Here is a 15,783-nt window from a genome sequence, read left to right as displayed (position 1 = left end):
TGGTCAGCATAACTCTTTTGTTGACTCTGAACGATTTTGATTATTTGTTGAATGAGCTTAATCTTCTCGGTTGTCACTTGAACTAATTCCGAACCGATCAATGCTTTATCCCCTACTTTGGTCCAACAAATCGACGATCTATACTTTCTTCCATACAAAGCTTCATATGGTGCCATGCCAATGGTAACATGGAAACTATTGTTGTAAGCAAATTCTACTAATGGCAAATGCAACTCCTAACTTCCCTTGAAGTCCAATACATATAGTCTGAGCATATCCTTAAATGTTTGAATCGTCCTCTTCGCTTATTGATCAGTTTGAAGATGAAAAGCAATGCTAAACCTCAACTTGATTCCCAAAGCTCTTTATAAACTCTGCCAGAATTTAGAAACAAATTTTAGATCTCAGCCTGAAACAATAGACATCGATACGCCATGAAGTCTAACAATCTCATTCATACACAATAAAGCAAGTCGGTCGACATTAAATGTAGTCTTAACAAGCAAAAAGTGTGCTGACTTAGTTAATCTATCAACAATAACCTAAATTGAATCCATACCTTTTTGTGTCCTCAGCAAACCCACAATAAAATCAATGGATTTGTGTTCCCATTTCCACTCGGGAATTAACAAAGGTTGAAGAAGTCCTGCTGGCCTCTGATGTTTTGCTTTCACTTGTTGACAATACAAACATTGTGATAAAGACTCGGCTATCTCTTTCTTCATATTCGGCCACCAAAAAGTTTACTTCACATCTTAGTAAATCTTGGTATTTCCTAGATAAATGGCAAATCTAGAACTATGAGTTTCCTACAAAATTCTCCTTTTTAACTCTGGGATATCGGCCATGCACAATCTTCCCTCAAACTTTAGTACTTGATTCTCACTAATGTATCTTTGTCTTGGCCTTGTGATAATCTCATCAACTACCTTCTTGAAAAATTCATCCTCCATTTATCTTGCCTTTACTTCATAAATAATAGTTGGCTTTACTAAAATCATTACTAAAATTCCCTTATCTCGGCGAAGTACAACATCAATATCTAATTCTTGCAAATCCCGAAGTATGCTCTTCTGCTTAGTGAGTAAACATGCCAACCTCCTAACAGACTTTCTGCTCAAAGCATCGGCCACTGAGTTAGCTTTACCTGGGTGATACTGAATTTGCATGTTATAGTCTTTCAACAACTCATGCCATCTTCTCCACCTCATATTTAACTCATTCTGAGTGAACAAATAGTTCAGACTTTTGTGATCTACGAAAACCTAGCAAGAAACTCCATACAAGTAATGACACCAAATTTTCAAAGCAAATACCACGGCTACTAATTTTAGATCATGGGTGGGATAATTCTTTTCATGAGGTTTCAACTGATGAGATGCATATGCTATGACCTTACCATCTTGCATCAATACACAACCTAAACCCCTATGTGAAGCATCACTATAAATCTAGAATTCCTCATTACCTAATCGTGGTACAAGAATCGGGGTTGTGACTAACCTCGTCTTTAGCTCCTGGAAAGCTAATTCTTTATCCTTCGTCCATTCATACACCGCTCTCTTTTGAGTCAACTGTGTCAATGGTACTGCAACCTTTGAGAAGTCCTTCACATACTTTCTCTAGTAACTTATTGAATCTAGAAAACTATGAACCTCGGACACATTAGTTGGCCTCGGTCAATTTACAATGGCTTCAATTTTGCTAGGATCAATAGAAATACCCTCTTCATTAATCATATGACCCAAAAATGAAATGCTTAAAAGCCAAAACTTACACTTGCTAAGCTTAGCATACAGTTTTCTGTCTTTCAAAATTTGTAAGGCAAGTCTCAAAATGATTCTCATGCTCATATTTTCTCTTGGAATAGATCAAGACATCATCAATGAAAACAACTACAAACTTATCTAAATATGGCTTAAAGACTCTGTTCATTAAATCCATAAATACAGCAGGAGAATTGGTTACTCCAAAAGGCATTACCAAAAATTCATAATGGCCATATCTTGCCTGGAAAGTAGTTTTCTCCACATCTTCGGCTTTAACCTTGAGTTAGTGGTAGTTCGACCTGAGATAAATTTTAGAAAAGACTCGTGCTTCCTGTAATTGATCAAACAAATCATCAATCCACAGTAATGGGTATTTATTTTTAATGGTGACCTTATTCAGTTCTTGGTAATCAATACAATCACAGCTGGCACAAAATATCTACATAAAGTAGATGAACAGTGGTCGGCTGCCCAAAAATGTATTTTGACAAAAAAGAGTGCCGACCGGCAACAAAATGTGCCGACCGGCAGAAAAGATTGCCGATGGAAGCAAAATCCATCCGGTGGCCTCCAACCACTGCCGGTGGTGTGGGGGGATGTCTCACAAGGCATTCCCTCCCCTTCCAAGGCAAAACACAAGTGTTTGGTGCAAAACCAGACACAAAACGGTCATGTTCGGAGATCCTGAGGCAGGGCGCGTAGCCGAGACCTCCAGGAACTCCAAACGAACACAAACATGGATAATCACCGAGTGTTCAAACGGTGACGTCCAAGTCTTGAGGACGGTCAAAAATGGAGTGTCTACACCGTTGTCGCTCAATGGCCTAGATGTAAGAGGTTTAAAGGTGTGACATAGGTGTGAGGTAGCAAAGGTGGATAGCCTAGGTTCTACACACAAAGTAAGGAACATAACATGGATTTTATACTTAGGCAAAATACAATATAGGCAAAATACAATAACATCAAAACAAGATAAGATCTCATACTTAGACAAAATATCAAAATTTACAAGATGCAAGCTTAATAAACTAAAATCATCTAAATTCTCATAAATATGACTAAGTCAAAAATGAGGATTTGTTACATTTGACCTCTTTTGGCAACATTTAAAAAAGTCAGCTTATTAGCTTATTCATATTACCTCTTTATTCTTCTACACGTTTTTTGTAATTAAAGAAAAAACATCAACTTATAAACTATGGCCTATTTTGGGAACTCAGCTAAAAGTTTTTTTTTTTTTTTTTACTTTTTGGCTTTTTTTCGTCACATCGCCTCTCTATTTTTTTACATATTTTTTTCAAAAAAAAATAAAATTAAAAAGTCAAAAAATATCAATTTTTAACTTATCAAAATAAGCTTATATTCAAAACAAAAGTGTTATTTCAAGATTAAAGAGAGGATGTTAGTGCAATTTATCTTATTTTTTTAAAACGGAAAACAGTATAGTGCACATATCTTAAAGGGTATGTATCATATGCACCTTTAATTAAAAAAAAAAAATGACATAATATCATACTTTTGAGTCATAACTAAAAAAAAATTATAAATAAATACAATATGAGGTATAAATAAACAACTCATAAATCATAACTAAGATAATGTAATAATTAAAAAAATAACATAATTAAGAATATACATGATATATTTATTTTTAATTGTGTGTATCTTAAATTTTTTATTTTTTATTTTTTATTTTAATTCATTCGGTCCCACAAGTGACTTGTGTTGCACCCTTTATTTTAATATAATGATTTTTTTTTTCCCCTCTTTTGAATTGATGAATTTGTGATTGACAGTACTTTTTGTATATTGTAATGACAGTACTTCATTTTGTTCCTTTATGATGCTGCCGTCATCAAGACAATGAACATACGGAAGACTTTGTGCTATAATAAAGTAAACAAAAGGTACGATAATGCAATATAATAATTTGATTGTCACTATCAAGCAGAAAAAAGTTGCAAAATTTCATTTGGCATCATATCTGAAAACGGCACACGATTTGACTGCTATAGATATTGATCATCACTGTTATTTAGGCCTGATTTGGTAATTTTAGAAAAAAATTAAAAAGTTATCAAAAAAAATTTAAAAGTTATCACTATTTACAAAAAAAAAATATTAAAAATTTAATATACAAATATTAATACAAATCAACTTTTCGGTCCAATCAACAAAATGACGTGATGAACAAGTCAGTGAAAGGGAAAAAAAAATATTTCATGTGTATATTCACTAAATTGGATGGTAAAATTAAGCCCGTGGGAGCCTACCATGGGTCCCGTTTTGATAATCTGAACCGTTGAATATGTAGAACTCGTCTAGTACTATATGCCTGTCAAAAATCACGTCTATCGGATATCGTTAACTACATGATCAAATCAGTTTTGTATAAAAATGGATGATGTTATAGTTAACGGTTAACAAAAAAAACTAACACGATCAGATAGTTGTCAATATCCAATCAACATGATTTAAATATGATTTTTTACAAGCATATAGTGCTCGACGAATTCTACACAGTGGACAGTTCCGATTAGAAAAACGGGACCCGTGGTGGCCCTCATGGGCCAACCAACACCATCCAATCAAAGCTCGAGAAGGAGACAACATTTTCTCGTCTACTCAACCAGCCGATTCCACTGCCAATCTGTACGGTCTCGTACCCTATCTTCTCCTACACACTTATTTATATAATTTTTTAATGCATATTTTTTCATAAAAAGTCAAAAAATTAATCCAAACATTCATATTTTTTTCTTCAACTTTTTAGTTTAAAAAGACAAAAAATACACTTATTTAGGACATACTAAACAACCCCTCAAAAAATTGAAAAATTGGTTAGTAATAAATTACAATAATTTTTCTCTGTCAATCCTCTGTATATAAATAAGAGTTTCACTTCAAACAAACATCACTGAGCTTAGTGAGCTGACAAGGTTCTCTCTCCCTCTGTCAAAACACACTGGTGAGTAGTAGATTACAATAATTTTTCTCTGTCAATCCTCTTTCTTCTACATTCTGTAACTTTTCTTCAACTTTCATTTCTTTTCACAAACAAAAAATGGGATTGTTTGGTTCAATTTGTCTGAGTTATTTGTAGTTTCTAATTTTTTATTTTTTATTTTTTAAAGTTTGTATGATACTGTTAATATAATTTCTGTTTTTGTAGAAATACCTTAAAATGATTATCTGAAAACTAAAAAATAAGTATTTTTAATTTCTGTTTTCTGATTATTAACATTTTACTTATAATGAACTATACCACACATGTCCAATGTCTATTACTTATTTTTGTTTTAATTCATCTTCATCTTCTTCTTCTTATTTTTATTAAATTTTTTAGACAGTGGAGAATGGAATTTCCATGTTTTACAAAGAAACTCTCTGCTTCGGATGTTAAACGCTGCGTTGAGATACCTCAGACGATTGCAGTTCATTTACCTAAGCACAATAACCCTCGCGGGAAAATGGTTATGCATGTACGCGATCAAACAGGAAGAGATTGGGAATTTAATCATGGAGCAAACACAGATTGTAGAGGTTTCTTTGTTAAGAAATGGCATAAATTTGTACTTCAACATTCTCTCAAGGATGGAGACACTGTCAAGTTTCATATCTTTGCCAATTCTCATGAATATTAATGTCTTGTGGAATTTCAAGCCTATGATCCCCAGACTCAGAACTTCTTTCCTTGATTTCTCCAAACATGTCCGATGTGAAAGAGTACGGTGTTTTTGTTTGTGTAGTGTGTACTCAAGCTCTACTGTGCTTGTTTTTGTAATCAGGAAGTACGAAGTGTAGTCCTTTGTATCTAGGATTCTAACTTTGAGGAGACCCATGTACATGCAACTCTTAATTGAAAAATAATTGTTGAAAACACTAAAATAAAATATTAATTTCTGCCAAAAAAACAAAATTCAGTGTAGCATTGATAGAGTTTAAGTATAAAAAGATGATTATGAATCAGAGTATATTTTATTGCCAGCATTAAATTATGAACAAATAATAATTATTTTTTGGGGACTTATGTGTAGGTCCAAATAGGTAGACTTATTATTTAATAGGTTTTGTGAAAATTAATGATATTTTCCATCAAACACTATTAAAAACGTCACTAATTGTTAATTTTCAAAGACAGTTTAAAAATTATCAAAAAAAATATCACTAATTATAAGGTTTAGCATTAGTTTAAAAAAAATCGTCACCAAAAAAGTCATTATTTTCAACTTTCAGAGACAGATTGAAAATGTTGTCATAGAAAAATACCACTAATTGTAAATTTTAAAGACAATTTATAAAAATCGTGATAAAAAATGTCACTAATTGTTAAATTTTAGTGACATACAAAAAATCGTCACAAAAAATTATTTTTAGCGACGATTTTACAATGACATATTGTCAATAGGACTTGATGGAAGTTAAATTCAACTATATATTAAGACCTATTGATAGTTTACAATTATTTTTTATATGTCTCTATCTCTAAATTTGGATATACGAAACCCTCATTTGGCATCTCAGGTGGGGAGACTATTAGGTTAAAATAGTCACAAAAAAATAAAATAGGTTAAAAAATTCATAAGACAAAATGTCACACTCAAACTAAAATCATTTTATTTTTTCTCTCACAAAAGTCAAAAAGCCCATCTCAAATAAAACTTTTTAGCCTAGGCTAAAATAGTCAAAAAGATAAAAAGTCAAAAAGCCAACTCACATCCCAAATAAAGTCGACGTTGTGTTAGACATTTATTCATAATTTAAAAAAATATATATGATTGATTTGACAACAAAATTCAAACAGTATCTTTCTCACTATATGAGATCAAATTACTAGTTATAAAATCATCTTCCATTCATTTTGTAGTTCAGTCTTGCAATGTTTCATAATGCCTAGTTGAAATATATAAAATCAGTGGTGGAGTCTCATAATAAACAACAATGAGATATTATTAAACTTAAATGCTAAGATTTCATTTGGATAAATATGAATTTTAAATTAAAAGATTTGAGGTTAAATTTTATACAAATATTGAGGAGTAACCATTTTAGGTGGATTGAAAAATTAAAAAAAGAAGATAAGTTGAAATAGAAACGATATATTTTAGTAGAGAAATTCTATAAAGCACACTACAAAAAAAAAGTGTCCATCATATGTGGCAGTTATGATTTTCGTAATTTTTAGTTATGGCACATTGTAATGTTGGATATAACTTATAACTTCTTGTGGTTGTTATTTTGTTTATGACTGAAGAGGTTTTTGGTTATACATCAAGTAATGATTAGTTATGACTCATTCTAATATTAGTTCTCTATTGTGATTTTTTTTTTCTTTTGATATAATTAAAGATGTGTTGTTTCATTATAATTTATATATATATATATATATATATATATATTTTTTTTTTTTTGATTAGCAAAGAAAGAGACTATATTGATGAAAAAACTAGAACAAGGAACAAAGAACAAATTTACACCAAAAAAGAAAGAGGAGGAGTGTAGGAGCATCACAATGAGCTAAGTCATTCCAACGAGGTTGGCACCAAATAGCCCATCCTAACATTAGCAAGCACCTCCAAGTTGGCGAGGAACCAACAAAAGGAACAGACCAAACACCAAAACAAAACTGCTAGACACCAAGCCAAAACTGTTGCAAAACACAAATCAGATCAAATCACCAGCTGCAAACACAAATCAGATCAAAACAGATCAAAATCTAGACCAGATCAAAATAGAACAACCAGATAAGGACTAAACACTAGCAGCATGCATACTCAGATCAAACACAACCCAGCAAATCAGAACAGATCAGCAACAGCCATTAGAACAGATCACCAGCCATTAGAATAGAACAACAAAACAAAATAGATTAGAACAGATCAACAAGCTCATCACCCATCAAATTAGAACAGATTAGAAGTAGCCATTAGAACTGATCACCCGCAGCAGGCTCAACCAACCAGCCAAGCTCTGCAATCAGACCACTCCTTGAGACACAACACCAGCAAGCTCAACAAACACAGGAACCAAATCATTAAAATCCCCACTAAACCCCCATTTCTAGAACAAAACTTCACTAGGATTAGCCCAAATCAGCAGTCCTAGTGATCAAATCCACAAGAGCACAAAGCTACAGACAAGCCAGATACGAAACCCACAGATCTGCAATTCCACAAACTCACATAACTGCAACCCAGCTCTAATCTGCTACCAGAAGTAGATACCAAGCAAGACCATAAACACCTGCTGATACTTTCTGAGGCCTTGTATGAGCAGCATCTACCAGCTTCCACCAGACCAGCTTTCAGCAGCTTTACCATTATCACTCCCCTCCTGAAATCTGCACACAAAACATACCTCCAGCAGACATTAGCAGAAATCTGCAACTGGATCACTCCTCTAATATCAGGAACCAAGACAACAGCATAATTTTTAAGAGGCCAGGACAACAGCATAACAACAGTAAGTACACCAGTAGGCCAAGTTAATACCAAATACCCCTCACTAATCTTCCTCAAGGTTCACCCCGAGAACCACCTCCCAAGCAAAATCTAATTTAACCCAGATTCGAGATAAAATCATTCACAGTGAACATATGGACCTTAAACACTTCCTTGAACCAAACAGCCAATCTAAGCTTAATAAGCTCACTTACAGCAGCCTCATTAGGGACAACCCCCCTAAACAAACACTCATTATGAAGATTCTACAAAGACCACATTACAGCTATAGGAATAGCTTTCCATAACATCCTCTCTTCACCCCTGCCCACCACTCAAGAGTAGCCTCCACTGTGTGTGGAAGAGCACCTTGAACACCCCACCATCTGAGCATTGCAGACCATATTCTCCAAGCAAATGTACATGACAACAACACGTGATTGAGTGACTTAGCCACGGATTTGCACGGACAGCATTCAGAAGATGCATTAGCACCCATAACACCAATCCTGATAAGAAAATCTGCAGTCTTTAACCTACGTTTCCATGCAAGCCAACCAAAACATTGAACTCTAGGGGGAATGTGCTTGACCCAAATCCTTTTGCTGATAGGATTAAGGTTGCCAAATCCATCTGCCAAAAATTTATAAACTGATCCCACTGTGAATCTTCCAATTGAAGAGGCATTCCAGACTAGTGTATCTTCGGATGATTGCCTAAAAACAGGACAAGCCTCTAACTGGCTTACCAACCTGGTGGCCTCCACACTTTCCCAATCATATAGCTCCCTTTTAAATTGGAACATCCACTTACTAGTATCCACCTTTCTGTCCATCATAGCAGATAAAGACTCCCCCTTATTTACTACCAATCTATACAATAATGGGAATTCATCTTTCAGACATAAGTTCACACACCATTTATCAATCCAGAACTTGACTCTATTGCCATTGCCCATTTTCACCTTACAATTATCCAGAAAAAACTCCATGAGGCTGCTGCTCTGTTCAAGGCCTGATACTATATCCTTCCAAAGTTTAGAGCACCTACTGTTAAGGTTAATTAAAGGCCTCTAATTCCCCTCCTCAATCCTATACTTACTATAGATAACTCTTCTCCACAAAGCTCTGCTCTCAACACCAAACCTCCACCACCATTTCAATAAAAGGCAATCATTGACCTCCTTTGCTCTTCTAACCCCCAAGCTCCCTTGCGCAACTGGTTTAGATACTTCCTTCCATTTTACTAGGTGAATCTTCTTTCTCAAATCAGATCCTCCCCAGAGAAAAGAGGACTAAATCTTATCCAGCTCTCTACCAACCCCTTGTGGCATTTTATACAAAGACAGATAGTAAATGGGCAAAGAAAAAATGACAGATTTAATTAAAGTGAGTCTCCCAGCGAAGGAGAGTAATTTCCTTTTCCAACCGGCCAAATTGCTTCTAACTTTGTCCAAAACAGGTTTCCAAGATGCTTTTCTGCTTGGGTTAACACCCAATGGTAATCCTAGGTATTGAAATGGCATACTTTTTACCTTGCAGTTTAACACTGATGCAATTTCAGACATAACTTCAACCGGAACACCCACTCCACTAATTACACTTTTGTGGTAGTTGATCTTCAGACCTGACAGCAACTCAAAACACCTCAAAATCCTCTTCACATTACGAACTTCCAAAACATCAGCTTCACACATAATTAGGGAATCATCAGCAAACTGAAGATAAGTAATAACTACCCTATCTGTGCCAATTCTCACCCTTTTTATCAACTCCAGATCCAAAGCCCTTGACATTAATATACTTAAACCCTCAGCTGCTTTGTTGAACAAGAAAGGGGATAGTGAATCACCTTGGCTGAGCCCTCTTTGTGGACTACACTTATCAGTTAGTGCTTCATTAACAAGCACAGATGATCTAGCAGAGGTTATACACTCCTTTATCCACTTCACCCACTTTTCACCAAACCCAAAGTTTAACTTCATTGACAATAAAAAGTCCCAATTCAAAGAGTCATAGGCTTTCTCAAAGTCTAACTTTATGATCAAACCTCTTTTCCTGGCTTTCTTCCAACTATCCACAACCTCATTGGCCACCAACACTCCATCTAAAATATTTCTACCTCCAATAAATGCTGATTGATTTTCACTAATGATTTAAGGAAGCATTGCTCTCAACCTAGAGGATAGAACCTTAGTAAGGATTTTATATAGTGAACCAACCAAACTAATTGGTCTGTAGTCAGCTAAACCCACTGGATTCTCCTTCTTGGGGACCAAAGTGATGAAGGAACTGTTGATTCCTTTAACCAGCTTACTATTTTTATGGAACTCAGCCATGAAATTGCGCACATCAGTCTTCATCATCTTCCACAACTTTTGAATACTAGCCAAGTTAAACCCATCTGGGCCTGGCGCCTTATTACCATCATAGCCCTTAACATCGCACCATATCTCTTCCTTAGAGAATTTAACTTCCAGCAAATCAAAAAATGGGCTATCCCTCACGGACGTGAAGGGACCCTTCAATATAGGTCTACATTGCCAAACCTCAGTAAATTGTTTTTGAATGTGAGCTAGAACCTCTTGCTTCACTTTACAAGGATCATCAAGCACTGCATCCCCGATAGTTAACGAATTGATTTCATTTCTCCCTTGTCTGCACTTAACAATCACATGAAAATATCTTGTGTTTTTTATCACCATTCATATTCCAATTCAGTCTTGATTTCTGAAGCCACATCCATTCCACCATTCTGTTTAATCTACTAGCTTCAACTCTAACCTCTCTTCTTCTAACTTTTTCAGCCTCTTCAAGCTCTCTTGCCTCTGCTAACAGATCAAACTTGTGAAATTCTTCCTCTACTTGCTTTAACTTAGTATTTATATTACCAAATACATCATTGTTCCACTGTTTAAGTGCTAATTTCAGCTTCTTCATCTTCTAAAATAATATGAAACCAGCCCAACCCTCCATGTGATGCTCCAACCACCATTTTTCCACGAAAGGTAAGAAATTTGGGTGTAGTAACCACACAGTTAAGAACCTAAATGGTCTAGGACCCCAATCTCTCTCATCTTCCATCAACAATAAAGGACTATGATCAGACATAACTCTGGGCAGCCCCCACAACTTCAAATTGAAAGATTCCAACCATTTTGGTTCTACTAGTACTCTGTCTATTTTGCTCCATTTTCCCCCTTCCCTGGCATTACACCAAGTGTAGCTTCTACCTAATAGGGGCAAATCATTCAACTCACTTTTATCAATAAAATCATTCAGCTCCTTCATTCCCTTCTCCCTCCTAGAACACCCTTTTCTCTCTCCAATGTTTTTGATTTCATTAAAATCACCCCCCAAGCACCAGGGATTTGAAAACTCCTCTTTTAGCTTCAAGAGACACTCCCAAAATTTCCCTCTAAGGCCCACTTCATTAGGTGCATACAGATTAATTATAACACATTCGAAAGAGAAGCATATGGTACTTGATAGAAGAATAAATCTTCTATTACAGCAACAACTGGATACCTGCAGCACACAAGGATCCCATATGCATAATAAACCACCATTTGTTCCCTCAGCATCAACTGACATAAATTCCATCCTATCCCTGGACCATAATTCCTTTACCTCATTTTCTAACATAAATGCTTTTTTTTGTCTCTTGGAACAGAACAATGTCAACCGCTCTAGCTTTCAACATGCTTTTTATCTTACTCCTTTCTTCCTTCCTACCTAGACCCCTCACATTCCAAGATAAGACCTTCATCATTAACCTTTATCACTGCCCTTTGACCCCCAATGCTACACTTTAGACTGCAGCATCAGAGCCCTCTCTCAATCTTGCTCTATCCTGTGCCTCTAGCTCCACAATTTTGGATAACACTTCCTCTTCTTTACCTTTGTAATTTACTCCCAATAGTCTTCCCAGATGTAGAGTTTCTTTAGCCTCTTTAAGCATTTTTCTGTCTCTAGCCACTCCAGTGGCATATGATAAGGACACTGATGCTACCGCAGTGGCTGCTCTCCAGATTGCCTCTTTTGGGCCTAATTTACTTGATGAAGCTCCATTGTGGCCATGACTTCTAGTAAACTGAAGATATCCCTTCTTTATCTCTTTAATTTTCTTACCACTTGATTTTCGGACAACACTCTTTCTCCCTTTTTTCTTTATAATCTCTTTACTTAAGCATATAGCATCACATTGGGTCTGTGATATGTCTGAATAGATCAATACAGGCCCTACTACACTTTTAAGCCCACAGTGTAAGTCAGACTTCAAAACCTGGGCTTGCACCTCCCCTTTGCTCTTATTATCTAATCCATCTCTTCGGCCCACCTCAAAAACCAGGCCCGGATCCAGCTCTAGCTCCACTCCAGGTTTAGGTAAACTAGACCCACTAAAACTTCTAACAAAACCATGCGTTATAGCCTAATCAAAACTTTTCGGATTTTCTAACACACAACCATTGCCTATAGACCCAGCTACCTTCATAATGCCTTCTGCTCCCTCCTCGAGCTCAATACCAGCCGACTCTGCCACCACCGTTTCAGTTCTCCCAGGTACCTCCTTCTCCACCTTAATACTCCTCCTATCTCCACATGACACATCCCCTTTAGACATGTCCTGAGGCTGGTCTAGTTGCCGTGCTGACTCATCAGCCCAGTCATCATCTTCTATAGCCACATCTCTTGCATTTTCCCCTACTCCAATCTTCTCACCTTGGTTGGTACTGTAGATTTCTTCCCCACAAAGCTTATTTCGACCGTTACACATCTTTACCATGAGATTTGATACTCCAGATTGTTGTTACCACACTCTCACCGAATGAACAGAACCTTTACATTCCAGATTGATCACTTTGTTAATTGGCTCCATACTCATGGTTCCAAGTTGGATCCTTGCACATTCAAATGATGCTGGGTTGAATAGATCATCCTCAATACAAATTACTTCACCCCATATACTCCCAATCCTATTCAATGTGGTTCTATTCCACATATTCTATGGTATTCCATAGCAGCATAACAATACCTTACGTTCTTTGACTCTAACAAGCCCCGGTTCCCACTCCACTATTTCTTCACACCAATTCTGTACCCATTCCTTTGTGGTCCCCCTAAGTGTTTTCCTTTCCTCCTTTGATTTGAATGTTATCAGCACATCCCTACCCCATCCATCCCTTACCAAAATATTCTCCATACCCTTTTTCTGAAATTCTGCTATAAGATTAATGTTGGCATATTCTGATTTGAGACGAACCACAACACTATCATACTGCCACCCATTTCCTGTTTCCTCGGCCTTGATTGTGAGAGCTCCTCCTCCCATGATGCTAGTGTTCTTAGTCACCTCTGCATAAGATCTAGTTCTTATTGCTGGCTTCCAGCCACATCTTCCACTCCTTCCTATGTTGAGAGGACCTTTTGGATTAGGGTAATTGTGATCTTTAATCTTCAGAGTCTCCTTGCCATAATCTGCATGCTTCACTTCTAGCTGTGTGTCCTCCACCCAGATCCTATTTGCCTTTTGCATTGCTATTTCTGCTGCCACTTCACAATCATATCTAACAAAAGCAAATCTAGTATTCCTCACTTTCCTTCTCTTCTGCGGGATGTAAACATCCTTCACTACTCCAAACTTCCTGAACATGTCGAACACCATCTTCGAGTCCATGGAACTTGGTATAGCATCCACAAAAATTGTGAACAGTCTGGCATTAGCTTCCTTTCTCCATCCTCCTTGTCTTCCTCTTCGATTCAACACCGGGATCCACCCACCTTGCCTTTTCTTCTCCATGCGTACCAAGATTTTTGAATGTTGAATAGAAATATTTGGTTATGAAAATTTATAATATAAATACCATAAAGTCATAACTTGTATATGATACACCTCTTTTGGAGGTGTATAATAGAATGACCCATTTTAGTAGGTTTCTTATAATTAGAAGGAAAATTTATAGCAAATGGACTATTACAATTTTAAGAAGGGACATTATTGTAAGTTTATAGAGGATATATATAATATAATCTATATATAGGGACACTAATATAATTATCAAAACTTCAGGGGGCACGTGTTCCCCTGGCCCTACACTGGCTTAATATCAATTAATATATTTTCTAGTATGTTTTTGTGACAACCCCGATATACATATTATTTTATTTAGTATACTTGCATGATTATGTGTTTAATTTATGTTTATTTGTCTATTTCTAGAATATATGTTAGAATTCAGACTTAGAATTCGAAATTGAAAGCCTAAACGGATTCAGAATTCGAAATTGAAAGCCTAAACGGATTCAGAATCCAAAATTGACTAGCTCAATAGGCTAATTGGAATACTTAGGATCATATAGAAAATTTAATTAAAATTTGATTTTGTTAGGTTTTTATTCTTGGCAATCCCGTTTGACAAAACTCTTTTCAGTTGTATTTGTTTTCGCACTTTTATTTCAGTAAGGCTATGAGTTTATTAGATGCGAATCCAACCCGAATTGTGCCTTGTAAAGAAGTTTGTGATGTTAATGCTTTTAAGATTGCCACTTCGCTGATTATGACGGGATCAAGTTGACCGGTCAGCTCGCGGCTGAAGCAAAATGCAAAAATGTATTCAAAGTTGCCCGTCCGCTCGAGCGTCCGTTTTCCGGCTCGAGCGGAGAATGCTGAGTTCCAGAAGTTTGGTGAGTTTGCAAAAATACTGTGATCCGTGTTTTCACGCTCGAGCGTCGAAATCCCCGCTCGAGCGTACATCCTGGTTTGGAACACGTCATATAGTGTCCCCGCTCGAGCGTCCATTTCCCCGCTCGAGCGTATACCCTAGTGCGGAACACTTCATATAGTGTCCCCGCTCAAGCGTCCATTCCGACGCTCGAGCGGACCTTGCGATTCCAGATTTTATAAAAGTCCAAGTTGCTCTAAATCTAGGATTACGCCTCCAGATCTTCTTCTTAGGTTCTAGGGTTTATATATGGGGCTATTTTACTAGTTTTCTTTGATGGTTCATTGAGTATTCAAGTCATGGTTTAAAGAGTATACATCAAAGGATTATTTGTTGGTTCTACACAAAAGAGAGAGTTGTTCTTCAGTGGATTCTGAAGAATTCGAGCTTGAAGCTTTGGTGGATTCTGGAGTCGCTCATCGTCAAGACAATTCCGTGGTGAAGACGGGACAGGAAGAGGCACATAGGGGTTGGTTCAATTCGGGCGTGGATTCGCTAGGTAATTGAGAATATACCTGTGTAATTCCTTTATATCTTCTTAGTGGATTATTTTGTGGCTGTTGCCCGTGGTTTTTTATCACAATTGGAGGTGCTCCAATTGTGGTTTTTTCACGTAAAATCGTTGTGTCGATTTGTCTTGATTGTTTGATTGGGATTGTTATATACTGCTTAAAATTGTTACATAATCACAAATCAACATCTAGGGGATTTCTAGATTTTTCAGATTTGAATCAAAATGATTAGAATAAATTAATTATACTTGATTAGGATTAATTAAGCTTAAGTTAGGTTAATTAGCCTAATCCAATTCCCTTATATAAATACATGTGTCTTAAGCATTTTGAGTTCACTC

At 36.2% G+C, this 15,783-nt stretch overlaps 2 protein-coding genes across 2 annotated transcripts; both read right to left on the bottom strand.

Moving 5' to 3' along the window:
• Positions 1-7,870: 7,870 nt before the first annotated feature.
• Positions 7,871-11,148, bottom strand: LOC145797827 (uncharacterized). Its single transcript, XM_082885256.1, has 6 exons — positions 10,949-11,148; positions 10,427-10,866; positions 9,744-10,342; positions 8,532-9,236; positions 8,331-8,475; positions 7,871-8,109 (listed from the first exon to the last, which is right to left on the bottom strand). Exons 1-6 carry the CDS (start codon positions 11,146-11,148, stop codon positions 7,871-7,873), a joined length of 2,328 nt encoding a protein of 775 aa, XP_082741382.1.
• Positions 11,149-11,151: 3 nt separating this feature from the next.
• On the bottom strand, positions 11,152-11,853 carry LOC114264754 (uncharacterized). Its single transcript, XM_082885255.1, has one exon. The coding sequence runs from the start codon at positions 11,851-11,853 to the stop codon at positions 11,152-11,154; it is 702 nt and encodes a 233-aa protein (XP_082741381.1).
• Positions 11,854-15,783: the final 3,930 nt, after the last annotated feature.

Source organism: Camellia sinensis, chromosome 8 (assembly GCF_055761805.1).
Source record: "Camellia sinensis isolate YWXY chromosome 8, ASM5576180v1, whole genome shotgun sequence".
In the NCBI taxonomy this organism is placed as follows: Eukaryota; Viridiplantae; Streptophyta; class Magnoliopsida; order Ericales; family Theaceae; genus Camellia; species Camellia sinensis.
The sequence above is the reverse complement of the archived record's forward strand: the minus strand, read 5'-3'. Positions and strand labels throughout refer to the sequence as shown.

Coding starts and splice junctions, on each gene's coding strand:
- LOC145797827 (XM_082885256.1), bottom strand. CDS start 11,148: ATGAAGAAGCTGAAATTAGCACTTAAACAGTGGAACAATGATGTATTT. Junction 10,867..10,948: donor AACAGAATGGTGGAATGGAT/GTGGCTTCAGAA, acceptor TGTTAAGTGCAG/ACAAGGGAGAAATGAAATCA. Junction 10,343..10,426: donor CAGACCAATTAGTTTGGTTG/GTTCACTATATA, acceptor AAAATCAATCAG/CATTTATTGGAGGTAGAAAT.
- LOC114264754 (XM_082885255.1), bottom strand. CDS start 11,853: ATGTTAGAAAATGAGGTAAAGGAATTATGGTCCAGGGATAGGATGGAA.